Here is a 26,751-nt window from a genome sequence, read left to right on the forward strand (position 1 = left end):
CTCATTAAGGATTCTAACCATATAAACTATAACTCATAATCATTTTTGTACAATTTTTAATGATTTTCCAAAGTCAGAACAGGGGAACCCGAATTCATTCTGACCTTGTCTCAAAAAATCTATTATATCTCATGATTTACAATTCCATTGCTCACATCATTTCTTTTATAAGAAACTAGACTCAATAAGCTTTAGTTTCATATTTTATTCATCCTCTAATTCAATCTCTACAATTTTTGGTGATTTTTCAAAGTTACACTACTGCTGCTGTCCAAAACTGCTTTAGTGCAAAATGTTGATTTCCATTTTGCCCCAAATTTCACAGTTTATACAATTCGGTCCTTTCTCAATTAACCCCTCAATTAATCTAATTTTCTCAATTAATACTTTACCTAGACATTATAAGTTGTTTCACAACTATTGAAATTCAGAATTTTCACATATAACTCTATCTTCAAACTCTTTTACTATTAGGTCCCAAACATTCACTTTCTATTCAATTCTTTCAATAAAATCAGCATATGAACAATTTAAAGCTCTAATTTCATGCTAAATCATCATATACTTCCAGCACATATTCATATCAACTTTCAACTTCTTTCATAGAATCAAAAACTAATGGATTTAACAAGTGGGCCTAGTTGTAAAAGTCATAAAAATACAAAAATTTCAAGAAATAGTCAAGAATTGAACTTACTTGTAATAAAAATATGAAGAACCAGCTTGAAGAAGCCCTTCCATGGTGTTTTAGCTGATGAGAATTTAGAAAAATGAAGAGAAATCTGGATAATTCCACTTGGGTCCTAACTTTATTAAGCAAAATTTGCAATTTTCCAATTTTGCCCTTAATTCTCCTTACTTTCTTGCTGATTTCATGCCTCTGCCGTCCAGCCCAAATAGACCTTGGGTCTATTTTCCTTTTAAGCCCTCTTCCTTTTATCATTTAAGCTATTTAATCATTTCCCAAAATTTTGCATTTGTTACAATTTAGTCCTTTTTGTTCAATTAATTATCGGAACTTTAAAATTTCTCAACGAAACTTTAATACTAACTTTTTAACACTCCATAAATATTTATAAAAATATTTATGGCTCAGTTTAAAATCCCCGAGGTCTTGATACCTCATTTCGATTCTAATTATTTTAATATTTATTTCTAGTGCACTATTCACTATTTCAAAAATTTTCCTAACTTCATATTTAACTTATACTTACTAAATTAATAATATTTTCTACCCATTTGTCGAATTTAGTGATCTCGAATCACCGTTCCGACACCTCTGAAAATTCAAGCCATTACATTTTTTTTTCGTCGGATTTGTGGTCCCGAAACCACTGTTCCGACTAAGCCTAAAATCGGGCTATTGCACTTCTTCCTACCTCTAGTTTCGTTCTTATCAATTTTCTTATAGATTCAAACAATTTTGTGCCCCTTGGGAAACGAATTGGGCTTAAGCAATTGATCCACTGAAAGCCTCCATGTTATTGTTATGTTAAATTCAATGTCAATGGTGTCGTTTGTGAATATTCTTAGAGGTATTGGGGGAATTCTTTAGGACTATGCTAAGAAGTCCTCGTAAGCATACCCAACAGTAAATTATAAAGGAGTTTACTCCGAGAGTGTAAACCTATAACCCATTTTCGTTGCCAGATTAGGGTTACAAAGTATTATTGGATGATTCAGAACAATCAATAACAGATAGCATCAAGTTATCAAATTAATTAGCGAAATTTCATAAATAATTCAGATTGGAGTAGAACCTACACTTATGGGTCTTAAATCAAGCTTACGAGGCCTTTAAAATAGTTTAGGAACAATCGGGGACCAATTCGAGACAAAACAGAAGATTTGGGGTAAAAGTGAAAATTTTCAAATCAGGGTCATACAACCATGTGTCCAGGCCGTGTGACAGAGCCCAGACCGTGTCGGCCCAGACCGTGTCGGCCCAGACAAGGCCATGTGGCTATCCCACACGTCTGTGTGCTTAGGCCATGTAACTCACTGACTTGGGTTATACGGTCGTGACATAGGCCGTGTACCAGCCCGTGTAAACCCTGCACCTAATACGTTCGGGGCACACGACCATGTGACAGCCTATGTGTACCCAAAAATGGCCCAAAACATGCTCATTTCACATCCAAATGCTTACGAACCCAATTATACACTTACACACATGTTCACAAGACTTTGGAATGCATTTTAAAGCTCTCAAATCAAAGTTAATCAACCATCCTATGTGTCTAACCAATATGCCACCATTGACACCACATTTCAATCACATAACAAATCATTATCAAGCTAAACTTTCAAGTTATTAATGCATACCACGTCAAATAACAAAACTTACCAATTTATGCTTGATTAGAATCAACCACTCACCACTCATGCCTTCACAAATTAAGCATACGTGGCTCAAATAGCTACTTGACACAACAATGATACAAGTACATCAAGATACCACATATGTGCTTAAGACTACCACAAAACATCCACCATTAGCCTATTACATGCCATATAAGCCAAGCTTATACTCAAAGTCTACCAAAAGATTCTCGGATAGTGTGATTCTTCAATTTGATCCAATCTCCCGATTTCCACAAATACATAATCTACAAAGAAAAAGACAAAGACACAAGTAAGCTTACATAAAGCTTAGTAAGTTTTTCGATCAAACGATAAAGCTTACTAAATTAAAATAATAATTCAAATAACAAGGTTACTAACAGAGTTCCTGTCAATCATAGCTCACAACAAGTGAGTAATGCTCAACAATAGTACAAATCAATTTCTCACACTTCAATAACATTCAATGATCAATGAACATTGCCCGATAAATGATATATGGATACGAGTACATAGTTAACCATCCAGAACACACCAGGCATTCATACGAGCTAATCCAATTGATAACACACCTCGGCACCAAGTGCCTAGCCCGAAGGCTAACGTCTGCCCTCGTAACACACCAGATTAACACTTTAATATAACTCAATAGTCCACAACAAATGCTCCCACCTCGATATATTTAGTAAACAGAGGATATACAGAAATCATCGTCACATCTCATACCAATCCTGTACCGTGCACAAATAACTTGTTGGCATGCCAATTGTACTCTATCCAACGTTCATCTGGCTCAGGGCATTTCATTATTTCATTAATCAACATTCAATAAATAGGTTTATATAACAAGCATTTAAATTGTATTACAATTAAACCGGACGAACTTACCTGACCAAAACGAAGACGAAGTCGAGACAACGATCAATCTATTACTTTAGTTTTTCTATGATTTGAGTCTGATCGATTTATTTCTTAAGCTAAAATAATAATTCCATTCAATTATCAACTTCTAACATCAAAATTAACTCATTTTATGCAATTAAGTCCTTTTTACATTTTTACAAAATTACCCCTACTATTTTACTTTTATACAATTTAGTCCCTAAGTAAAAAAATGCAATTTAACCATTTTTAATGAAAAGTAAGTTTAACCAATTTACCTAGGGCCTCACTACAACCCATAATTGTTGTTATTTCACAACAAGTCCTTGTACTTTTACTACTTTCACATTTTAGTCCTTAAATATTAAATTCACCAAAAATCATTTTATAAAATAGTCCTATTTAACAATCAAGCTTAATAATCTAACATAAAACTTCAAGAACAACTCAAACTCATAAATGGCATAATCCATAACATTTTACAGTTTTACAAATTAGTTCTTGGGTTAACTAAATCAAGCTAATACGGGCTCAAAAATATAAAAGTTACTAAATATGTACGAGGTTTACTCGCCAAATTGAAGGACCAAAGTTGACTAAAGCTCTCTCTAGTTTCTTCTAGGTATTTCGGTTGTTTCTACACGAAGAAGAAAAGAAAATGTTGATATTATATTTTAATTTTCCTTAATTTAACTTACATTCTAACTTTTTACTAAATTACCCTTTAATATAACTTATAAAATTACTAAATCATGTCCATAAAATGTCCATAATATAAGTATATGGTATAATTACCATCTAAGGAGGGTTTAATTACACAACTGGACCTTCAATTATTTTAAAATTTAACTAAACAAGCTTAATTTCAATTTAACCTAAAACTAATTAGGACTTAATAAGCAAATAGCCCAAAATCTAGTGGATTAATCCTATCCACCACCGCTTGGACTTTTGGACCATGGTTTAATTACCATTTTGGTCCCTTTACTATTTTAAATCTATAGCAATAAACTTTTACCTCTTTTACAATTTAATCCTTTTACCTTAATTAAGCAATTAATCGTCAAAATTATCGGGCCAAACTTCAATTCACCTATAATATGACTCTGTAAATATTTAATAAAAATGTTTACGACCTTAAATTACGAAAATAATGTCCCAGTACCTCATTTCCAAAAACCACTTGACTTTTGGATTAAACCACTTATACTTATTTATTCGTTCAATTTATAAAATTATTAAACCAAAATTTAATATAATATTATAATTGACTCATAAATATTAAATAACAATACTGACTTACTCATTGGATTTGTGGTCCTGAAACTACTATTTTCGATACCACTGAAAAATGATTGTTATAAAGGGAATTCTTCAAAATGTCGTCTACCGAGCAATGGACTATACATGGATTATACATAGCTCAAGTGGTAGCATGTTTGTAGGTGAGTTGCCTATATGCATTGGGTTAGTAGTTCAAGTCCCTCTACGCGTAGGCAAGTTTTATAATTATTATACATCCTATATTGACACCTCTCCTGAGTTTTACAAGTATTGTTGGGGACTGGAACTTTTTTTTTTTTACTTAAGGTTGTATGTTTGTTGTGTATTTTTATTTTGACTTTTAATTTGTTGTGTTTCAATTTTTGTTTGTTTGAGAGAATATTTGATGCACTATATCGGTGAATAATAATAAAATAATTCATCATAAAATAAAATAAATATAGTAGACGACTTGTAAATAAATACTAATAGTTTTATTTGAATATAATTAAATAATAATTTATTATAAATAAATACTAAAATCCTAAACCTTGAACTCAATATCCTAAACCCTGAGCTTAAAATCCTAGATTTGAGAGTTATTAATAAATTACTATTGAGTTTAGTTTATTTGTTATAGTACTTAGTAGGTAAAGAAAATAAGAGAAAAAGATCATGGAAGAAAATGGAGAGTTTTAACATTTATAGTTTCGACAAAGAAAAAAAAAAGGAATTGCATTACTAAATTTAATTATTAGTTTCTTATGGTTTCAAGTAGAGGTGCTCATGGGCCGGTTCGGGCTGGGCCGATAAAAAAATTTCGGCCCATGTCTTAGGCTTGGGCCAGACCCGACCCGAAATATGGGCCTGAAATTTTGTCTAGGTTCGGCTCGAGAAAAAAAAACCTAAGCCCGAACCTGGCCTGGCCTGACCCATTTTTTAATAAACACCAAAAATTTATTTTAAAAGTAAAAAAAATAAAAAAAGTATTTTAAAAATATTTTAAAATTTTTAAAAAATATATATATATATTTATTATATATCTGGGCCGGGCCGGGCCGGGCTGAGTCCGGACCAAAAAAGTGGTGCTCGAGACTTGACATTTTTTTGCCCAAACCCATATTTCGGGCCTATATTTTTACCTGAATCTCTCATATTTCGGGCGGACCGTCGGGCTGGACTGCCCCATGAGCACCTCTAGTTTCTAAGGCAGAAATTTTTTTAATGCAGTTTTATAGTTTCAACAGGAAGAATAGCTATATATGGAAAGAAAAAGGTTTCTTCCCTCTCTCCATTATCATCTTTCTTAAAAGTGTATTAATTAATTTTTAATTCCCATATACAATTTTTTCCCCTTAAAAAAGTTAATTAATATTCTTAAAAGAATACTGTTTAAGACATTTAAATTTAATAAAAATTGTAATACATTATTTAGAAAATTTCAAATTATACCATTTAAAAATAACAATGCAGTTATATTGTATATGGTTAGAAGACGTTATCAAATTATGAACCATAATTTTTGTTTATGTTTGTAAAAAAAAATATTAAACCATTTTAAAGGACTTATGCAGGGATAAAACAGTAAAAATTTGTATTTTATGCGTGAAATTAGCATTGATTTTGTTTTATTGAATACTGAATAATAAATTTAAAAGATTGCAAAATATGCGTATTTGTGATCATATAAAAGTTCCCAAAGAGCTTTGCAATTCTTATGTCAATGCAATGGTGGAGATTAGCATTTGGAATATTAATTTATATTTGATAAGGAATTTAACATAATTATGAAATGGAATTTTGCATCAATCATTATCATTCATTAATATGGAAACATAAACAGGAATTATTATTTTTTTTCTTTTTCTTTTTTATCATACAAGGATTACTATTAATTTTCATTTCTCAAATCACCTATTTGATGCAATTTAAGGTTGAATTGGTGCTAAATTCTCTGTGAGGTTTAATCCATTGTCTACGGTATAGCTAAAGGATTTTTTTAAATTAAAATTTTAAACATAACCATTTTTAATTCAATATATTTTTAATATTTAATATTAAAGTATTATGTATTTAATTTTTATGAATATTTCACGGTGTATTTTTTTATTTTATTAGAGATTTTAAAAAGTTGACATGTGAATTTTCTTTTAGTATTCGTTTTTTTTAATAATTTACTATACATTTATAGAATATTTGTAAACTTTTAATTTTACTTGTTGAGTTTAAAAAATTTACTGGTAATGTACCAAATAATTGCTCTTTAATTTTTATATAATATAAATTATACAATGTATAAAATAACATGTTATAAAACTAATCGATTGAGTCTTAACTCAGTGTAAAATAACGTAAATTTGATCACTTTTGAACATATTTTTTTTTCAAATTAAGATTTTTTTTTCTTAAGCTAATTTTTGACATAATATCTTTATTCAAACTTGAGGAGTTTTGAAAAAAAAAATACATTTTAAGAATTATCTTTAATTTTTTTAATCAAAAAGATATTTTTTAAAGTTGAGGAAAAAAAGAGAGAGTACAATCTTATTTCTAAAAATAAGATTGAACCAATCGATAACTAATTAAGGTATCAATCTAAAATAAGAGTCAAATTACAAATTGATTGGATCAACAATTAAATCAAATTAAAAAAATTAAATTAGTAATTGAACTATTTTTAATGTTTTTATTATAATTTTTAAATAATTTATTAAATAAAATAAATCAATTAATGATATGATGGATTCCATCACCGGTCCACTTGAATGATTATGGATGGCCATGAATCCACATGGGACAACCGGTCAAAGAGATAATGCTAGTTTACTAATACCAACTTAACACAGCTCTTCCACACTTTTGACCAAAAGAAAAAAGAGCCAGCGCTCCCACAACGTGGCATTTCTTCAAAAATACCTTTTCTTTTTTTCCTAAAACACCCTCCCTTTACCTCCTTATTTATTCCTTCCCTACTTCTAAACGGACAGCTACCTGTCATGGGCAATCCCGTCCTTGACGACATACATCTTCAGACACGCACATTGAAAAATCTTCTAATTTCCCAAAATACCCTACCATGAAACATAAACATAAAGGGTAAAATGGTATGGACACCAAATATCGTTAAGTGATGATAACAAAAGGTGGCTGAAAGTATAGAGAATAAAAAAAAAGGAGACTATGCTGCTTCGAGACGTTATCGGATTTTAAACTCCACTCTTCGCCGTAATTTAGGGCTCTATTTCGAGTCCGGTTCTAGGTTTTCAAATTCTCGAGCATAGAGAAACAAACCAGAAACAGAGGATAAGATTAGGGCTCTAGTTTTCTCCAGAAAAAGTACTTCTGGAATTGGGTACTGGGTATGTAGTTGAAATTTAAGATCATTTGAGGGGCAAATTGAGGAATTCGACAAATGTTTACGCCGCAGAGGAAGGTTTGGTCGAGTTGGTCGTTTACACCCGGGAAGAAAGCAGACGGGTCGGGTTCTGATCCGAAATCCAATGGGGTTTCTGTTGGGAAAGGGAAAGGAGCGGCTTTTGCTGAGCCCTTGACTCCTAATTGTAAAGACGTCGGGTCAGAGGACCAGGAGGAAGGGTTGCGCGAGAAAGTGCTAAGACTCGAAAATGAGGTTATCTGCTACAATATATTTCTTAAGTTGCTATTTTAGGAGCTTTAAATTCGTTATATATATTTTTAGTATGCTTTTTTTCGGTACTTTTGTCCATATTGTTATAGATAAATATTTTTTTGATAGGTTTAGGTGAGGAATTAATATGATTAAAAAAGTTGCCTTTAAAATTAGTCGTTTTAAGTTAAAATGAGTGAGTGAGGAGGTGTTAGATGAAAGTAAACCCTTGATATGGTTTCTTAATTTTGTTAGATTAAACTAAAATCCATTTTACTGCAAGAAGAAATTTTCCTGTTGTTTTTCGCATAATTTTTTTACTATGTCAAAGTTAAAGCGACTTACCCAATTGCACAGTTCGTTTTGATTATTAGTTTTTGACCTTTCTTTAGGTAAACACTATTCGCTTATTCAAACTATAGTTCAGACAAAGATAACTTATTTCACCTTTATTGGTGACATAGCATCTTGCTATTCTATTTTCTCCTATGAAGCTCAGAAGCTTCTGTCAGAGGAGTTTCCAAGTGTCAAACACATTTCTGACATGGAAAAATACATGTCAGACATGCAGCACATAAAAATAGATAAAATAAAATCGAACATGGTCGAGAGGCACGGTTGGATGCTTGATGATTTTTTTTTTTGCATTTCTCCTAAATATGGAACCGACAATTAGTAATTTGATTCTAATGGGTTTTGAAGATTCAAAATTAATTTTAAAAAGTTGAAATGTTTGAAGATTAATATTTAATTGAAAAGAATCAAATTTATATAAAAGAATAATTTTATTGCTGTGCCTGACCATGCTTGTGTGTCGTTCGTAATTTTTAGAAATTCCCATCTCGCTAAGTCCATGTCATGTCATACCTGTATTATGAGTGTCCATGCTTCCTAGCTTTTCTCATTTATGTCTAACTGAAAATTGGGCCCAAATTTGTCACCTTTTTGTCAAGCATCATGTTGACTGGTATGAACTGCTGAAGGCTTTACTGGGAAAGTTGAATGTTTTAGGATTGCTGTCTGGGCTGTGCTTATATCTAGGATGGCTTTCTTGAGCATTCTTCATCTGTATCAAATTGAAAAGTTTGAAATTTAACATGGTTTTAGCTTTATAATGTGATAAACTTTTGCTGATGTACTCTAAAGCTATCTACTCAATTTGGTTGGTCTATCCTATATCATGGTAGAATGGTTTGTTCAATGTCCCACTGTCTCATCTGAACGATCCGTATTATTTCTGTTTCTTCTCCAGCTTTTTGAATACCAATACAATATGGGGCTTCTCTTGATTGAGAAAAAGGAATGGACATCTAAGTATGAAGAACTCAATGAGGCATTGATAGAAGCAAAGGATGCTCTCAAACAAGAACAAGCAGCACATTTAATTGCAATAAATGATGTTGAGAAGCGGGAAGAGATTCTACGCAAGGCCCTCGGTGTTGAGAAGCAGTGTGTGCTTGATGTACGGATCTTATGTCCTGCTTTAATTTTTCCCCTAAAAAGTTGAAAGATATTGATATAATTTCCTTGCATTGGTTTGGTTTTATCCATGTAAAATTTGGCTTTTCCTTTGTATTTTTCTTATCAGCAAGTTGAGGAAAGATTATTTTGGGGTACTTTCTTCTGCAAATTTCTCAGTATAATTTTGAATAAATTAAAATGTACTTCTATAATTTGATACCTTGGAAATTAAAGCTTTCTTACTCCATAAATTCTTTTTGATATTATATATGATGTAATATATTCAAATGTTTGGATAATGGTTCTTTGGTTTTCTACAGCTAGAGAAAGCTTTACGAGACATACGCTCGGAAAATGCAGAAATCAAATTTACTGCTGATGCAAAGCTTTCTGAAGCAAATGCTGTGATTGCTAGTGTTGAAGAGAAATCTTTGGAGGTGGAGGCAAAATTGCGTGCAGATGATGCAAAGCTTGCCGAGATTAGTAGAAAGAATTCAGAGATTGAAAGGAAGTTACAAGAGTTAGAGTCTCGTGAAAATGCACTTCGAAGGGAGCGACAGTCTTTTATTTCAGAGTATGCTTCAACCTATTTGTCATTTATCTGCTAGTGGGCTAGTGGGACTTTTCTGTGTTTAGTTCTCATCCATGCTACTCAGACTAGGGTATGAGTGTTAAATATGGGTATGCTTAACTTCTTAAAAGTGTTTCCATGTATTTTGGAGGGTCCCTGGTGGGTCATATCCCAATACCCATGTTCAAATGTGTTGGTGATGGGTGTTGGAACACAAGCACGTCAAAAAATATGAAGTGACATAGCAACGTAGGTTTTTGGTTTTTGTTTGTTTGTTTGATAGTTGGTGGGTGGCGGTTCCCCTTTTTTTTTTTTTTCTTTTTTCTTTTGTGTGTGTGTGTGTGTGTTACCTTTCTCAATGAATATATACTCTTGTAGAATTCTTTGTTTATTTGTTAATCCAAGAGTTATAATTCTTTTTACATTTAAAGTTCATTGATATTTTTTTTTCCTTTCTTTCAGGCGAGAAGCACATGAGACTACTTTGTCCAAACAAAGGGAAGACCTGCGAGAATGGGAAAAGAAATTACAAGATGTGGAGGAGAGGCTAGCTAAAGGCCAAACATATGTCTACCAAAGGGAGGAGAGAGCAAATGAGAATGATAGCCTCTTCAAACAAAAAGAGCAACACCTTGAAGAGACACAAAAGATGATTGATGCAGCCCACAAAACTTTGAAGGAGAAAGAAGATGATATAAACAACAGGCTAACAAAATTAACTTTGAAAGAAAAGGTAGCCTAACTTTCATGTTGAGCAGTTGCATTTATATGAAATAATAGTATTTTACTTTGTTGCTCCAACTCTTCATTTTTGTTGAAGCACCTATGTCCAACGCATGATATAGCATTTGACCTCCTAGTATCCTCCAAAATACGCGGAAAAACTTAGAAATATCAACCATATCTGTGTCGGACACATACCATATCTGATACTCACATCTGTGTCTGAGTGGCATAGGTATTATTTACCATTTCCATCTGGATGCAGGAATGGAGTGTTGTGAGAGAGAAGTTGGAGATGAAAGAGAAGGAGTTGCTCATTATTGAAGAAAAGTTAAACGCCAGAGAGAAGGTAAGGTTTTGCTAGTGTTTCTGAGACACATTCATTCATCTGGAATTCTTATTTTTATGTAAAATGTTGGTAGATCTATTTTTTTAATTTATGTTCACAAAGGTTCCTTGTCTTTTCATTTATTTGATATTTTTCTCAAAGAGCTCTATTTATTTCTCTTGGAGGGACAGATATTGTTAGAAGGCATCATTTAAGGTCATTTGTTTGATTTTTTTGTTTTTTTTTGGCAGACGGAGATTCAGAAGCTCCTGGATGAACATAATGCCATTCTGGATGAGACAAAGCGTGCATTTGAGTTGGAAATTGATGGAAAGAGAAAATCCTTAGACCTTGAACTAAAAAGCAAGGTGATTGATGTGGAGAAGAAGGAAGTTGAAGTCAAGCACATGGAAGAGAAGAATTCTAAAAGAGAGCAGGCATTAGATAAGAAATTGGAAAAGTTCAAAGCAAAAGAGAAGGAATTTGAATTAAAAGTGAAAAGCCTCAAGGAAAGGGAGCAGGTCATCAGATCTGAGGAAAAGAATTTAGAGATCAAGAAGAAGCATATGGATGCTGACAAAGAAGAACTTTTGACCCTTAAGGCTGAAACTGAGAAGCTAAGGATTGCAAATGAAGAACAATTATCAAAGATGCATGAGGAGAAAGATAGGCTCAGAGTTAGCGAAGAAGAGAGGTCTGAGTATCTTCGCTTGCAATTGGAACTAAAGGAAGAAATAGAGAAATGCAGACTTCAAGAAGAATTGCTTTTAAAGGAAGGTGAGGACTTGAAAAGGCAGAAAGAGAAATTTGAAAGAGAATGGGAAGAGTTAGATGGGAAAAAGTTAGAAATTGAGAAAGAGTTGAAGAATATCAACCTACAGAAGGAGAAATTTGAAAAAGAAAAACTTGCTGAGGATGAAAGGTTAAAGAATGAGAAGCAAGTCGCTGAGGATTGTATAAAAAGAGAGTTGGAAGCTCTTGAAGTTGCTAAAGAAACATTTGCTGCCACCATGGAACATGAGCGGTCAGTGGTAGCTGAGAAAGCTGAAAGTGAGAGAAGCCAAAGGCTTCATGACCTTGAGTTGTTGAAAAGTAAACTTGAGAGTGATATGCAGGATAAATTTGAGGAGATGGTGAAGGAATTTGGAGAGAGAAAAAAGTCCTTTGAGGAGGAAAAAGAGAGAGAACTGGACAATATTAATTATTTAAGAGAGGTAGCTAGGAGAGAGATGGAAGAGCTGAAACAAGAAAGACTTAAGATAGAAAAAGAAAGGCAAGAAGTTAATGCTAGCAAGAGTCATCTTGAAGGACAGCAAATTGAAATACGAAAAGACATTGATGACCTTGTGGATCTCAGCAAGAAGTTGAAGGACCAACGAGAGCAATTGATCAAGGAGAGGAACCGCTTTATTTCATTTCTTGAGAAACAAAAGAGTTGCAAGAATTGTGGTGAGATTACCTCTGAGTTTCTACTCTCTGATCTAAAATACCTACAGGAAATAGAGAATGAGGGAGTCCCTCTGCTTCCAAGTTTGGCAGATAACTATACCAGCGGAAATATTTTTGGGAATTTTGTTGCATCTGAGAGGCAGATGATGTCTGCATCTGTTGCTTCAGGATCTCCAATTTCTGCTGGAACTATGTCATGGCTTCGTAAATGCACCTCAAAAATATTTAAATTCTCTCCTGCGAAAAACATTGAGCCTCATGCTTTAAAAAAATTGAACGTGGGGCCCTCACTCTCTAGTCAACAAGTTAATATGAAAGGCATGTCAACAACTGAAAATGAGCCAGAGCTCACTTCTGTTGCGGCAACTGAATCTTTGGAGATTCATAGGTTCCAGTCAGACACCAGCACAAGAGATGTTGAGGCTGGTCAGGACTTGTCAGTTGATAATCAGAACAACATGGATTGTAAGGAACTGGAAGCGTTGGAAGATTCTCAGAATTGTGATCTGAATCATGGAAAGCAGGTTCACAGGAGAAGCAGGCCTAGAGCTAAAGTAAGACGCTCTGCGAAGGCAGTTGTCAATGATGCTGAGGCTATTCTTGGGAAAGCTTTAGAACCAAATGAACTTGAGCATCCAAATGGTAGTGTTGATTCTGTTCATGCCAATGCTTTAAGCAGGGGTGAATCTGGTCTTGCTGATGGAGGCACATCTAGAAATGAACGGAAGCGGAACCATGCTCAAACATCCCAAATATCAGACAGTAAGCAAGATGTTAGTGAAGGACATTCTGATAGTATTGCAGCAGGCCAGAGAAGAAAGAGGCATCAAAAAGTTGTCTCGGCTATATCTACTGGTCAGAAAAGATATAATCTCCGACGGCCCAAAAAGTAAGTTACTGTTGAGATGGTAGATTTTTCATCTCTTGCTTTATGTGTGTATGAATATTCATTGTGGTTATACAGCTTGATGGTTGATTTGTAATTAAGCTGAAGAACCACTACTTGTTGATTTGTCTTATCTGCTGTTAATCTAAGTTTAGCATAATTTCAATTAATCATTTATAGAATTGCCGGTCCACTTAATTAGAGATGGACTAGCACTTAGTGAAATCAATAATTCTGCAGTGACCGTAAAATAACTATATGGTAGGTTGCTGAATCATTTTATTTCAAATGTATTGTTTGTAATAAGTTGGATTAGATTACAATTTAATTTACTATGTGAAACCTGTGGATGATGTTATTTTGTTGGACAAGGACAACCCAGTATAAAATATTTCAGCAGAAGCAATTTTGATGCAACTAATATGCGGAATATGCTTTGATGTAGTGGGGTCACAGTTGCTAAAACCACATCTGACATGAATAGAGAAACTGAAGGTGCTAAAGATGCAGTGGATCAAGTTAACTACTCTCCAATGCCTGCAAGTGAAACTGGAGATGCAAGTGAGAATAGTGGTGCACACTTTCTGCAGCAGGTAAGGGGCCTTGAAATTTTAATTTTTTGTACTGTGGCATGTGCATGTTTGATGCAGATGGTTACGTGCATGTCAATGATCTCTGCTACAAATTTACGTCAGTTGTCACTTGACAGAATGCTTTGACTCGTTAGTTGAGTAAATTATCTATGCATGGCATGGTCTTCGTTGGTTTTCTGTTTTCTGAAAAGTCGATGAGATGATTTCATGATATCATCATAAATATGAATGAGCTACGAGGCTCATGTTCTAAAGCTGAACTTCACCATTTCAGATTTTGATGATTTATAAAACTCGTCTTAATGATTTTCACCATGTTTAAGTAATCTTGTTTTATATATCTTTTATGTTGCAGGGTGAGACAGGTCCAGACACCAAAGATGGTAATGCTGGTGCAACCAAAACATTTGATGCCAATATGGCATTAAGTGAGGAGGTGAATGGCACACCTCAAGTGGTTGGCGAGTACGGTGATGGAAATGACTACCAGAGTGAATCACACAGCGAAGGGCATAAAGATGAGGATGAGGACGAGACTGAAGGGGAGGAGAATAATTTAGAGCACCCTGGTGAAGTATCGATAGGAAAGAAGCTGTGGAGTTTTCTGACCACATAATGATGCAAATCATATATTGTAATTTGCCAAATTCCGAGCCCAGTTGTGCAGATTTCCTCGTAGGAACAGCTAGTGTGTATTAAAATATAAATGTAATTATTCGCCAGAAATTAATTCAGGTGGTGGTTTGGGGGGGGGGGGTAGGGTTTTCCTTTTGATTCTTTTGCAAGACGGTCCTAGATTAGATAGATAGATACATGATTTATTTGTTGTAGAAATGAGTGGTGGACTGTACGGCTTCCACGACCAAATTGTTTGTATCGGATAGTACTTGTGTATTTCTAAACTTTTCTGGAATTATTGTTTGACTTTTGTCGTCCGTAAATGCCCAACCGTTTTACCCGTCCAGAAGAGTCAAACTGAAGCTCGAATTTTTTATTTTAATATTTGATTTCAAGTAAATTTCTCATAAGATGTTCTTCTTGATCATGTCGCCCTCAAGGCAAGGCTAGAACGTGCTTTTAACATCACTTCTGAAAAGTAAGATCACATTATTTATTTAATCTTGTTAGAGCACTAATTATTTTATTTATATTTTTATTTAAGCTCTTGAGTTGGCATTGATTCGGGGTACTAATTTAGACAGAAAAATTATAGAAATATTCTTTTATAATTAAAATAAAGTATATTATTTAAAAATATTTTAATTTTTTTTATTTAAAAAAATTAATAAAAATATTTATGTAGTTGAATTTGAATTTTTATGTATTTTAATTTTATTATACATAATTTATATGTTTTAAAATTTTGAACTCATAATTTTAACAAGACTATAATGCGTTTCAATACAACCGACATCAATACTCGAGTCAACCGATAAAAATAATATATGATTTTTAGTTTTATTAGTATACAAATGTCCTCTTTCAAGTTTATCTTATTTATTTCCTTCGATTCACTCTCAATAATTTGGAGGAAAAACAACAAAATGATAACAATAAAACAACTACCGCTTTGGCGCCAGTGAGCCTCCGCCACTTGCAAGTGGCAACCACAACACTCCCAAATCAGCCTCGCAAAAATTTTCCAGATCCATTTAAAAGAAAAATGCCCCCTTTTCTCCCATAATTGACCCGACACCACCCTACGAAACACCGCCGATGTCCGCTCAATCAGCGGCCACAGCCACCGCCAATGAGAGAGTCAAAACCTTGACCCTAGACTCCACCCAACTCTACCTCACTGCCCTAAACTCCACCACTTCCACGCTTTCTTTCCCTCCTCTTTCCCTCCCTCCAATTTCATCCCCAACACTCGCTTCCTCATCGATTCCTTCCGCCACCCCTTCACAGCCTTCTCCGCCTCTTACTTCCTCTCCCACTTCCACTCCGATCAGTATTCCGGCCTCTCTCCTTCCTGGTCAAAAGGCATCATCTTTTGTTCCCACCTCACTTCCCTCCTCCTCATCCAAACCCCGTTTCGTCTTCGCTTTGCCTCTAAACGACCCCGTTTTAGTAGATGGCTGCGAGGTCATTCTCATCGACGCCAATCATTGCCCTGGTTCAGTCCAGTTATTATTCAAAGTTCCCACTAAAAATGGGATCTTTGAAAGGTATGTTCACACAGGCGATTTTCGTTACTGCAATCCGATGAAGTTGAATAGTTATTTGATTGGATTTGTTGGATGTGATGCCATTTTTTTAGATACTACATACTGTGATCCGAAATGTATACTTCCTTCTCAAGAAGAATCGATTGATTATGTGGTTAGTGTGGTAGATAGGATAGGTAAGGAATTTGGGAAAAGGAGGGTTTTGTTTCTTATTGCTACTTATGTTGCTGGGAAAGAGAATATTTTGGTTGAGGTTGCACGGAGATGTAAGACCAAGATATGTGTTGATGGGAGGAAAATGGAGATTTTGCGTGTTCTGGGTTATGGGGATGGTGAAGTTTTTACTGAAGATGAGAGTGAGAGTGATGTTCACGTTGTTGGTTGGAGTGTATTAGGTGAAACTTGGCCGTCCTTTAGGCCGAATTTTGTGATAATGGAAGAGATTATGGTGGAAAAAGGGTATGAGAAGGTTGTCGGATTTGTGCCGACTGGGTGGACTTATGAAGTCAAGCGGAATAAATTTGCAGTGCAAACTAAGGATACATTTGATATACATCTGGTCCCTTGTAGTGAGCATTCTAATTATGATGAGCTTAAAGAATATGTGAAGTTTTTGAAACCGAAGAAGGTTATTCCTACAGTTGGTATGGACTTTGAGAAGCTTGAAAGTAAACATGCTGATGAACTGAGAAAGCACTTTGATGGGCTGATTGATGAAATGGACAATAAGAAGGACTTGCTGATGGGTTTTCATCGTGGCAACTGTGAAACTGTAGAAAAAGTTGAAAGGGATGCTAATGAGGAAAGGGTCATGGAGAGAAATAAATATAAGTTTGAAATGAAAACAGTTGAGAGTAATGACATGGATGTTTCTTCGAATGATGTATCTTACGTCCATAAACCTGATTCACAAGATTCAACTATACCAAGCGAGGAGGAAAGAGAGAGAATCATTGAGGAAACCAGGGATTCTTTGCCCAAATGGGTGACCAGAGACCAGATATTAGATTTGGTTAGCTGCTCAAGATGGAATATTGTTGAAGCAGTTTCTAACTTTTATGAGCATGAAATTGAATTCTACGAGCAAGTCTCTGTGTTTAGAACCTTTGAATCTGCATCCCATGCCAGTTCACCAAGCAGCCCTATATTACTTTCAAATTCAGGACCTTTTCGAAGTAGCACTGATGAAAGTGTAAATACTAATTTAAGTCAAGTCAGCAAGTCTCCTAGTTTGAAACTTACACGGTGGAGCAACATATCTCCTAGCAAGAGGAAGAAAAACACTGAGAAGAGGTCAAATAAGAAAGTAAAAAGTAATTCAAAACTGGAATCTAGCGGGTCAAAACAACCCACAATAACTAGCTTCTTCAGTAAACTTTTGCCTGATGACTCTAAAGGTGGCAAGACTGATCAAAAAAATTGAAGAATGCCCTAAAGGTGAAAACATCTTGCCTAGTAATTGGACTAAATCATACATAGAGAAAACAATCAGTTTATTCAGATAATGTATTGTCAAGAAACTATGTTGCGTCCTTGCTTGAGAAAACTCAAGGAGATATCGACTAGGCACTGGATATGTATTATAGTAATCCTGAGTTGAAACATGGTGAGAATACAGAGAATATGATGGTCTACAGCAAATTAGCTTAGGTCCAGAGCTGTACTAATGATTGCTTTGTTAGAAAGAGGAAACATGTACCAGAGGAATCAAGATGTATGGTGTTTTCATATTTGCCAGGACAATTAATCGAAACGTTGACAGTTGCATCCTGATAATGTAAACCTATAGAGCAAGGTTGGTATCTGGATGTCGTTTTTCCTATATGCTTAATATTGTCTTGAAATTCTTCTACTTCTAGAGTATTGTAGCATCTATTTAGAAGTTATTTTTTCTTTTTGAAATACTTGGCATTTTTCTTTGAGCTATACTAGTTTTACTGCATCTTTGGTGTTTCTTTCTTTTAGAAGCCTTTTCATAGAACTTCTCAGCTTCCTTTGTGATACTTTAGAACTTTTACTGAGATGTCTGTGCAGCATGCTGGAGGCATGGTCAGCCTGTTCCATATGTTCATCTTGCATTGGCTTTTGACCTGGTTAGGGGCTCAAAAGGGCAAGACCAAAGCTGCTTCTATGCTTTGCAATATGTTTAGAAAGTTGGTACAGATTATATCCTTATTATTACATCTCTTGTTGGTGAAATCAAACTTTACACTTGTAACTGATTGCTAACCCTTTATCCCTTCATATTTTCTTTCAACCAGTTTGCTAGCCTTGCCCCCCGAGGATGTGCTTCCTGTTGTGTATCTGTGCACCTACAAAGTTGCTCCTGACTATGAAAATATTATTACTCCACAAGTTCTAATTTCCTACAAAGTAATGGATTCGTACTCCACATTTCTGAAAGATAAGTTTTCACTCAGATTGTACTATTGTAGATCACTTACCAAAAAGGTGACAGATTCAAGAGATACAACTGCCAACACAAAAAACAAGGGGCACTCATGCTGTACTAATGATACAGGAATTAAGTAATGGTGGATGCTTGATTACGTCTGCACAAAAAGAAGCATGTGGGGGACAAACCGGTGAAAAGTAAGGGACCTGTCCAATGACATTGGTGATCCTGGTAAGAGCAATTAATTCCTCTCATTGTTTTCTGTTTTCTCCTAGTCCTTCCACAATTTTTTTTGGAGAGCCTTCTGAATACCATATTTTGGTCTAAGGTGTTGCACAAATGTGACTATAAACCCAAACTTTACTTGCTCTTTCACCATACTATTATGAGGACTTATTTTCTGTGCTCTGGAAGATAAAGTTGTGAAAAACCCAGTATTGATCCTCTTGACAACAAATGATTATAAACTGAAACATTGATGACTGATTTGAATTATTTAGAAATAATTGGTTAATGCTCGGATTTGGTGGTGTAAAAATCAGGAGGAACTTGCTACAATATCGGTTTATTAATAAGAACTGGTTTCTAGCTTAACAATTTAGAACCAGAATGTCATTACCACTCTGTTGATGATAAGCAAAGCGTTCTACCTCCAGTGATATCCTCTTGTATACCATGATACGAAACAACACATTGTTCGAGTAATTATTCATGGGCACTTAAATGCTGGATGGATATGATTATACAAGACTTTGCCAGAGCCTCTATTTCCCTTTTTTCAATAGAACGGATAAATTTAGACAAACTTTTTATGTATCGATACCCATTCGTAATTTGATACCATTTTAAAATCTATGTTATGTGTACTCTATTTGTCTCATTTTTCTCATAAATTATTTATTAGTGTTTGCAAGAAATTCGAGTATCTTGTGTTTTGTTAAATCACAAACATTGCCATTCTGTTTATGCAGACTATAGCCAGTATTATTGTTACCAGATTTGGCATTAAAGTGGGTTTCATTAGAGCTTCCAGCCTTGTGTTTGATTCAGCTCGATTACATCCCTGGTCATGATCACATGGTTACCTCCGAATTAGGTTTTTGAACTAAATACTGGGTGCATGCATTTGATGCATATTATCTGCCAGAAAATAAAAAATGCAAGTAGCAAACACACGTCATAACTATGAATGAATGAGCTCAACAAGGCTTTCAAACAATGAAATCAAAAGAGGACTCGGTAAGTTGCCAATGCATTTAAAAGAAAACAAGAAAAAGCATATGGAAACCCCAAAATTACCATGGGAATATGGTTAGTTGGTTGCATTACATAACTCTCTTCTGCAAAACTAGAAGGAAACTATTTCTTACTTTGCTCTCCCGTCTATTCTTTTAACAGCTTTCAGTTTTCGTCCTTACGCCCCCTTTTGGCTCCATCTTTTGTAGACTGCTTTTCATCTCTCATTCTCTGCAGTTTATATTACAAATTAGCCTAGGTTCTAACTTAAACACTGAAGAAATACATGAAAACTAAAACTTTTTACCTTCCTTTTTGAACCCTTACCCCTTTGATGGCGTCCTCCTTTATGTTTTGTTTTCTGTTTATCCTAGTACAAGACAATGGAGTAAAACTTATGTTTCTGCATATGGATATTCAATTTTCAATCAAACTGAAAAAATCATATTTCAGCCAAATCAACCTGTTCAATAGCGACAACTGGAGAATGCGATTCTGCAGCAGTCTCCTGATTCTCAATTTCCCCATCACTGTTAAGCATAGTCTTCAGTCTACCTTCCTTTAGTAATTTCTCAGATCGAGCATGCCTCTACAACGATAAAGGAAGTTCTGTTAGATGCATATTGGTTTATGTGAAACCAAACAAGCATGATATTCCTTTAATCCGTTCCGGCAATCAACGGACAAAACTGATGCCCACAGAACCATCAATTTACATACAATCACCACATATAAAATGGTGAAAGTGTATAGTGTCACATCAGATTTCTTATCATTTCCTCAATTCAAAGGTCGACAATGACTAAATAAATTTTTTTTTTTGGTGATAGTCTAAACTTTCCAGGATTGGATTGAACCATATGGTTTCTCAATCGTTGATGTGGTGTGGTTATACAGTATTTTGCTACAAAGAGAGAACTAGCAAGCCAGATGCCTTACCTTGGAATTAAAGTGAGCCCTAACAGTCTCCTCGTTCAAACAGACAATCCTTGGGCATAACTTGCACTTAAAAACTGACTTGCATTTCAGTATACAGGCTGGGAAATCATCTGGCAGCGGTTCTTTGTTGCATGGGACATCCCACTTTTTTCCCCGAATTTGAGCACCATGTTCAGCATGTAACCTATTGGTGATAAATATTTGTTTATCATCTTCACTTTCATCATTATCATCATCTATAAGACCTGCAAAACCAGGTCATATTAACCACAAAAGTAAAGGGATCTTTTTTAGAATAAACATAACAATGCAGTTCAATATTGCATAATGTCTAAATGAAATCATGACAGCAGAAGACAATTGTTGTATCAAGGATTTAGTAAATGAGATTGTCATGTGTTCTTTTCCCATTTACAGAGAAAGAATCAAAGTGAACTTATGACAGATTTTAATGGCGTCAATCAAACTTCAAACATATCCAAGTTCCAAATATGGACTAGAAAGACAACTAAAAGCTGAGATTCATAGCAAATGTGAGACATGGTTTATATTCTGACATGAAATACACAACACTTTTCCCATTTATAGACAAAGAGTCAGCTTATGACGGATTTTAATAGTGTCAATCGAACTTCAGACTAGCCAGATATCAGGAACAAGTTCTAAATAGGAAAAGACAAATCAATATCTACGATTCTCAGCAAATTTCAGACACGGCTTCTAATGTTTGACATGAACAATGCAACACTTTTTTTTTTCTAAACCATATGCATGCAAAACTCAAGAACCCAAGTTTTATTTCTCATGCAAATGACCAAATTATGAAGGTTCTCAATTCAATCAAGTAAAACTATACCTGCCGAGTCCACACCAACTTCATTCGCTGAGCTATCCTCGCTTTCATATCCTAAAATCAAACAAACATACAAATTGTAAATCAGTAAAATTAGTAATATTCATAAAAGGAAGTTGAAAACAGTATAAACATCATCAATTAAACGCATACCAGTTTGACAAATCAATATATATAACCCATCACAAAACCCTAAGAAACTAACCGGAAGAAGAGGAGCAAGCTTGATTGTTTTGATTTACTTGAGCAGCAACTTCTTGTTCTGGTTCTGATTCAGATTCTTCCGAGGCTTCCACTTCAAGTTCAGAGTCCGAAGACGATGAAGATGAATCCGACACATTATCTTTGTCCGCATGTTCAAATTTATAAAACCTCCTCTTTATCATTTTTTTTTACAAAATTTCTGGATATTGTGATAACATAAACAAGGTTAAACGAGAGTGCATAAATCTATATCAAGGGATTAAATTTTTTTCCTATAATGAATCGGCGAATTCGTATTTCAAATATTCGAACCGTTTTCCAATTTTTTGGGCTAAATATCAATACTTTTACTGGTAAATTAGTAAAGCGGGAGAAATCAAACAAAGGATTTTCAATTTACGCTTAAAGCTTTCCAAATCATTCATTTATAAAGATATTTATGGAAGATATTAAAATAAACGGAGTGCATAAATTTCCTGAAAGTCAAAATGAATGGGAAAGCTTACGCAGAGATGGCGACGGCCTCAGGCAGAAATTAGATTATTGAGCGTTGCAGGGTTTTAGGTTAAAGAGGAAGAAAGAGTTTAAACATGAAGAATTCAAGTGTGAAGTTTGGGCCTTAGATCTGCACCGAATCCCATCTTCTTCAATGACCCATGAAATTAGAGGCGTCTATGGGCTGACCTCGGTTTCTAACTTTTAAATATCTTTCTTTAGTACGAGTCTGTTGGTGGTTGGTGTTACGCTATTAATTTCATTTTTTTTACTTTTTTTTTCAAGGCTTAAGAATAAAAAAAATTAGTAAAAAACTAAAAAAGTAATTGTCCTTATAAAAAAAAATACTAATTTGAGTCTTCATTGACCTTAAAAGAAATCAATTAATCCCTTTAGTTAATAGAAACTGTCAGTTAAACTTTTAATCTCGTTGATGTAAATTTTTTAAAAATAATTTTACAAAAAATTAAAAATAATTAAAATATACATGTAGAATGAATTTGAATAAATTATTGTCTAGATTCATTTGATTCTCATGTAAAACTAAAAAAACTTAAAAAATTATTTTAAAAAATTCTAAAATATATAATAAATTTAGAATCAGTTATTAAAATTACTTATTTTATTTTGACAATGAAGCTTATTATAAACTTAGGCACCACCTTGATCAAAACCTTACTGTTGGCGTCTTTAATGTACTCGAAAGGGCGAGCACCGAAGTTGATGGGGGAAAGTTTAGGGCTAGACTAAGAGTTCAAAGCTGCAAGAGATGAAGCTAACAAAACATTGCATGCAAAGCGATCGAGAGGGGGGAACAAAGTAAGTTTGGCCAGGCATGAGACAACTCGTCCATGGATATAGTTGGGATAAGGTGACCATGGAGAAAGAGTCTGCATGGCAAACCATCATGTCGACGAACTCAAACATGACCTCGCCAGCAATATGTTTTTCGTTTAGGGTTCTTGTATTTCCTTCCCTGAAGAAAAAGACATCAGGTTTTGAATTGGTTGGAAACATGGAGCTACTGAACTGCCCATTAATTTATATATAGATATAGATATACAGATGAGGAAATGTGGGAAAAAATGATATAAAATAAAGAGAGAGAGAGAAGGTTAGAGATTGATCATTGTATATATACTAAAAAAGAAAGCAGACAAGAGGAAGGGTTTTGTAGTTTATGTCAGAAAAGAAAGGTGAAGAATTGACTTGGAGAAAGTCCTCTCCGAGTCCATTTTTATTTTGTTGCAGTTAGAACTCATCTTGGCCGGACAACCGTCGAAGCTTGACATGTGATACGGCTTTGATAAAAATATAAATCCAAAAATTGAGCTTTGGACAAAAAGTAAAAAAATATATGTGTCGAAATCGTTTTTTTAAAACAAAAATTTTAATTTCGACTTAAAAATAAAAATTGGAGTCGTCACCGATCAAACCCGATTTACCTTTGTATTTTAGAAATTTCTGTGTTTTTTTGCTTCTATTTTCGTATTTTTACACCGAAAATTTTCTTCCCTTCAATGCAAAAGATCGGCTGTTTTATAGCCCAAAAAATAACCTATTTCCTTGTTTTTTTGTTGATTTACATTGTTTGGACTCTTTAAAATCCGTCTTGCAGGTGATCGTGGGAGCACACGCGGGGAAGGCGCGCAAGGGGCGGCGGCGAACGTGGCTGCTGTTGAAGGCGGCGGCTAGTGGTTTTCTTCTGCTTAGGGTGTATGTTATTTTTTTGTTTTTTGGGCTAGGTTTAGTTTGGGCTTAGGTTTAGTTTATTGGGTTTGTTTATTTGCTTGGGCCCGGGCATTATTGAGCTTGTACAATATGTTTAAACAGGTCAAAGCCTTGGATAAAAATTTTTAGTTTGGGCTTGGTCAAAATTTGCTTTAAGTTTTTTTTGATTGTTGTTTTACTGTCATTTTGTTTTGTTGTTATTTTATTGTCATTTTATTATTATATTATTATTATTTTAGAGAAATTTGCTTGTTAAATTCCAACTATCTCACTATTTTAATGTTTTTAATTTAATTTTGTTTTTATATAAAAAATTTAATACAAGTAGGTTAGGTCAAACTCGGATTTAGTATTTTTAAATGGGCTTAAGCCTAAAACACGGTTAAAAATTTTATATTGTCCATAAATATTTAATAAAAATATTTACGGGCTCGGTTTATAGAAATGAGGTCCCGAAACCTCATTTTTTAAAACCACTTGTCTTTAGAGATAAACCACTTAGACTTAACTAATCATTCAAATAGTAAAAATTATCAAGTAAAAATTTATTATAATTATATATCTAATTCGTAAATATTAAATAATAATATTTATGAACTCACTTGTTAGATTTGTGATCTCGAAACCACTTGAAAACGAGCTGTTACAATATATAGATACTGCTATCATACGTGGTTTCCAACCCATGCTTTGTGTTGGGTTTTTTTTTAGTTAAATCTATGGAGTAAAAAAAATTAAAGGTTATAATATGTTTCAAGTTTCTAAACTTTTTGTATATTTGGAATATAGTCCCCATACTTTTACTTCTAGGAATTTAGTCCTTTTGCTTTTCAAATTTAAAAATTCAAGTTCAATTGTTAACATCGTTAAAGTTTGGCAGTTACATTAGTTAGTGTGAGATTCTGAAACTAAAAAAAAAAAATCTCTTGGTAGACATATAAATGGCAAAAAATGATATTGTAATGGACTCGAATTTAACAAATCTTAATATTCACATTAGCATTTTAATTAGAATAAAGTACTTAGATTTACTAATGATATTATAAAAATTGAGATATCAAATTATATTAAAATCTCAAATTTAAGCATAATATAGGAACTAAAATTGAAATTTGGTCATTGATCTATAATCTTAAAAAAAGAAGAAGGATCAAAATTAAAATTTTTCTATTATCCTATAATGTAAAAAAGGTGGATATATGTCCCATAGAAAGGCCTTAAGGTAGGTAAAAGTACCATGGAGACCGTTATACTAGAAGTTGGATTACGTTTTGTCTTCTTTACACAAAAAATGGAAAAAATTAACTTTGTATGTTATATCAAAGAGCAATTTGATTCTTTCGTTAAAAATTCCATCTATTTTTACCATTAAGTAATTATATGAATGATGGAGCAAGTAGGCAGTGACACATGACGTGTCACATGTACATCAACAAATATTTAAGAAAATAAAAAATCCTAATAAATAAAAAAATTTAATAATTATTTAAAAACCACATCCAAAATAACATGGACAAAGCCTAGAGAGCCATTTATCCGAGGATGTGCTTTTTCAAATAATTATAAAATATTAAAAAAATTATTAAGAATTATAAAAAATTAAAATTAATCTTAATTTAAAATAAATAACCAAAATTAAAATAACTCAAACCAAACCATAAATTTGTAACTTTCCTTTTGTGAATGAAGAGTAATTATATTTCGTGTCATTGACCATATTCCCTTTTATCCAAATCTGTAACATTTGTTCTCATATTGATCCACTTAACAATACACAATATGCGAGGCAAACAATTCCTTCCATTAAATTTTACTTGATTTTTCCACTTATTTGTTATTTTAATTTTTTAATATTTATAGTAATTCATCATAACAATTATTAAACCTTTAAATAAGTTGTAAATTGATGATGATAATTAATTTCCAAATATTTATTGTAATTTTAAATGTTTTTATTAAATTTTAATATTTTTTTATAATTATTTAAAAGCTTCCATTGAAGATAAATTTTCCATGATGATGAACCTAGACAACTTTTTTTTTCAAATGTTTATTAAAAATTTTATTTAACTTTTAGGTTCTCATTTATTTTTTAAAATATTTAATGACCTGATAAAATGCTAGTAAGGATTAATTTATTCATATTTTCAATTAAGAGGTTAAACACAATCAAATTCTTAATATTTCGAGCGTAGTTTCAGTATGTAGCAGCCATTGATTACATTTTGCAATAAATTATTTAAAATGAAACAAGTTCAGCACTGCTGTGAGGGCAGCGATCATGACAGTATCTTTTACGTCTACCACACCACCATAAAAATACAATCCGATATAAAACGTCTTTGCAAGACCAATTACTATAATATTTTTTTAAACATTTTTTATGTTTATTTTATAATCCAAAAAATATATTTTCTTTTCTCTGTATTTGAAGCTTACAGTTACCCTTTCAAATAATATCGTTGTTCTATCTTTAAAAGTTTAATGTATTTTACCATTACATCTAACACTTATTACAATAATATACATCTGCTATGATATAACTAAAACAAAAAAGAAATATACTTTTAAAAAGTTATTTAATAATTGATAAATAGATTAATATT

At 33.5% G+C, this 26,751-nt stretch overlaps 3 protein-coding genes across 11 annotated transcripts; 2 read left to right on the plus strand and 1 right to left on the minus strand.

Annotated features, from left to right (window-relative positions):
* The first annotated feature begins 7,608 nt into the window (after window positions 1–7,608).
* LOC107916647 (protein CROWDED NUCLEI 1) lies at window positions 7,609–15,065 on the plus strand. The gene is made up of 8 exons (XM_016845966.2): window positions 7,609–8,116; window positions 9,366–9,575; window positions 9,895–10,148; window positions 10,608–10,878; window positions 11,134–11,217; window positions 11,448–13,534; window positions 13,977–14,124; window positions 14,480–15,065. Exons 1-8 carry the CDS (start codon window positions 7,901–7,903, stop codon window positions 14,738–14,740), a joined length of 3,531 nt encoding a protein of 1,176 aa, XP_016701455.1. The 5' UTR covers window positions 7,609–7,900; the 3' UTR covers window positions 14,741–15,065.
* A 549-nt stretch (window positions 15,066–15,614) lies between these two features.
* Window positions 15,615–19,858, plus strand: LOC107916648 (DNA ligase 6). 5 transcript variants are annotated; one of them, XM_041106347.1, is made up of 4 exons: window positions 15,615–18,087; window positions 18,327–18,449; window positions 18,554–18,918; window positions 19,230–19,540. In XM_041106347.1, the coding sequence occupies exon 1, from the start codon at window positions 15,841–15,843 to the stop codon at window positions 17,713–17,715; it is 1,875 nt and encodes a 624-aa protein (XP_040962281.1). In that variant the 5' UTR covers window positions 15,615–15,840; the 3' UTR covers window positions 17,716–18,087; window positions 18,327–18,449; window positions 18,554–18,918; window positions 19,230–19,540. The 5 variants fall into 5 exon arrangements, with proteins under 5 accessions (XP_040962281.1, XP_040962277.1, XP_040962280.1 ...); XM_041106343.1 differs by lacking the exon at window positions 19,230–19,540 and adding an exon at window positions 19,659–19,858 and having other exon boundaries at window positions 15,653–18,087; XM_041106346.1 differs by lacking the exon at window positions 19,230–19,540 and adding an exon at window positions 19,659–19,858 and having other exon boundaries at window positions 15,653–18,087; window positions 18,327–18,445.
* On the minus strand, window positions 19,687–22,633 carry LOC107916649 (uncharacterized). Of its 5 annotated transcripts, XR_005921179.1 has the most exons (8): window positions 22,426–22,633; window positions 21,921–22,118; window positions 21,719–21,769; window positions 20,863–21,107; window positions 20,387–20,512; window positions 20,231–20,293; window positions 19,987–20,154; window positions 19,687–19,827 (listed from the first exon to the last, which is right to left on the minus strand). XR_005921179.1 is itself a non-coding variant. In XM_016845968.2 (7 exons), the coding sequence occupies exons 2-7, from the start codon at window positions 22,099–22,101 to the stop codon at window positions 20,089–20,091; spliced, it is 732 nt and encodes a 243-aa protein (XP_016701457.1). In that variant the 5' UTR covers window positions 22,102–22,118; window positions 22,426–22,633; the 3' UTR covers window positions 19,907–20,088. The 5 variants fall into 5 exon arrangements, 4 of the variants coding, with proteins under 4 accessions (XP_016701457.1, XP_040962283.1, XP_040962282.1 ...); XM_016845968.2 differs by lacking the exon at window positions 19,687–19,827 and having other exon boundaries at window positions 19,907–20,154; XM_041106349.1 differs by lacking the exon at window positions 19,687–19,827 and having other exon boundaries at window positions 19,907–20,154; window positions 20,251–20,284; window positions 22,426–22,587.
* Window positions 22,634–26,751: the final 4,118 nt, after the last annotated feature.

This window comes from Gossypium hirsutum, chromosome D11 (assembly GCF_007990345.1).
Source record: "Gossypium hirsutum isolate 1008001.06 chromosome D11, Gossypium_hirsutum_v2.1, whole genome shotgun sequence".
Lineage (NCBI taxonomy): Eukaryota > Viridiplantae > Streptophyta > Magnoliopsida > Malvales > Malvaceae > Gossypium > Gossypium hirsutum.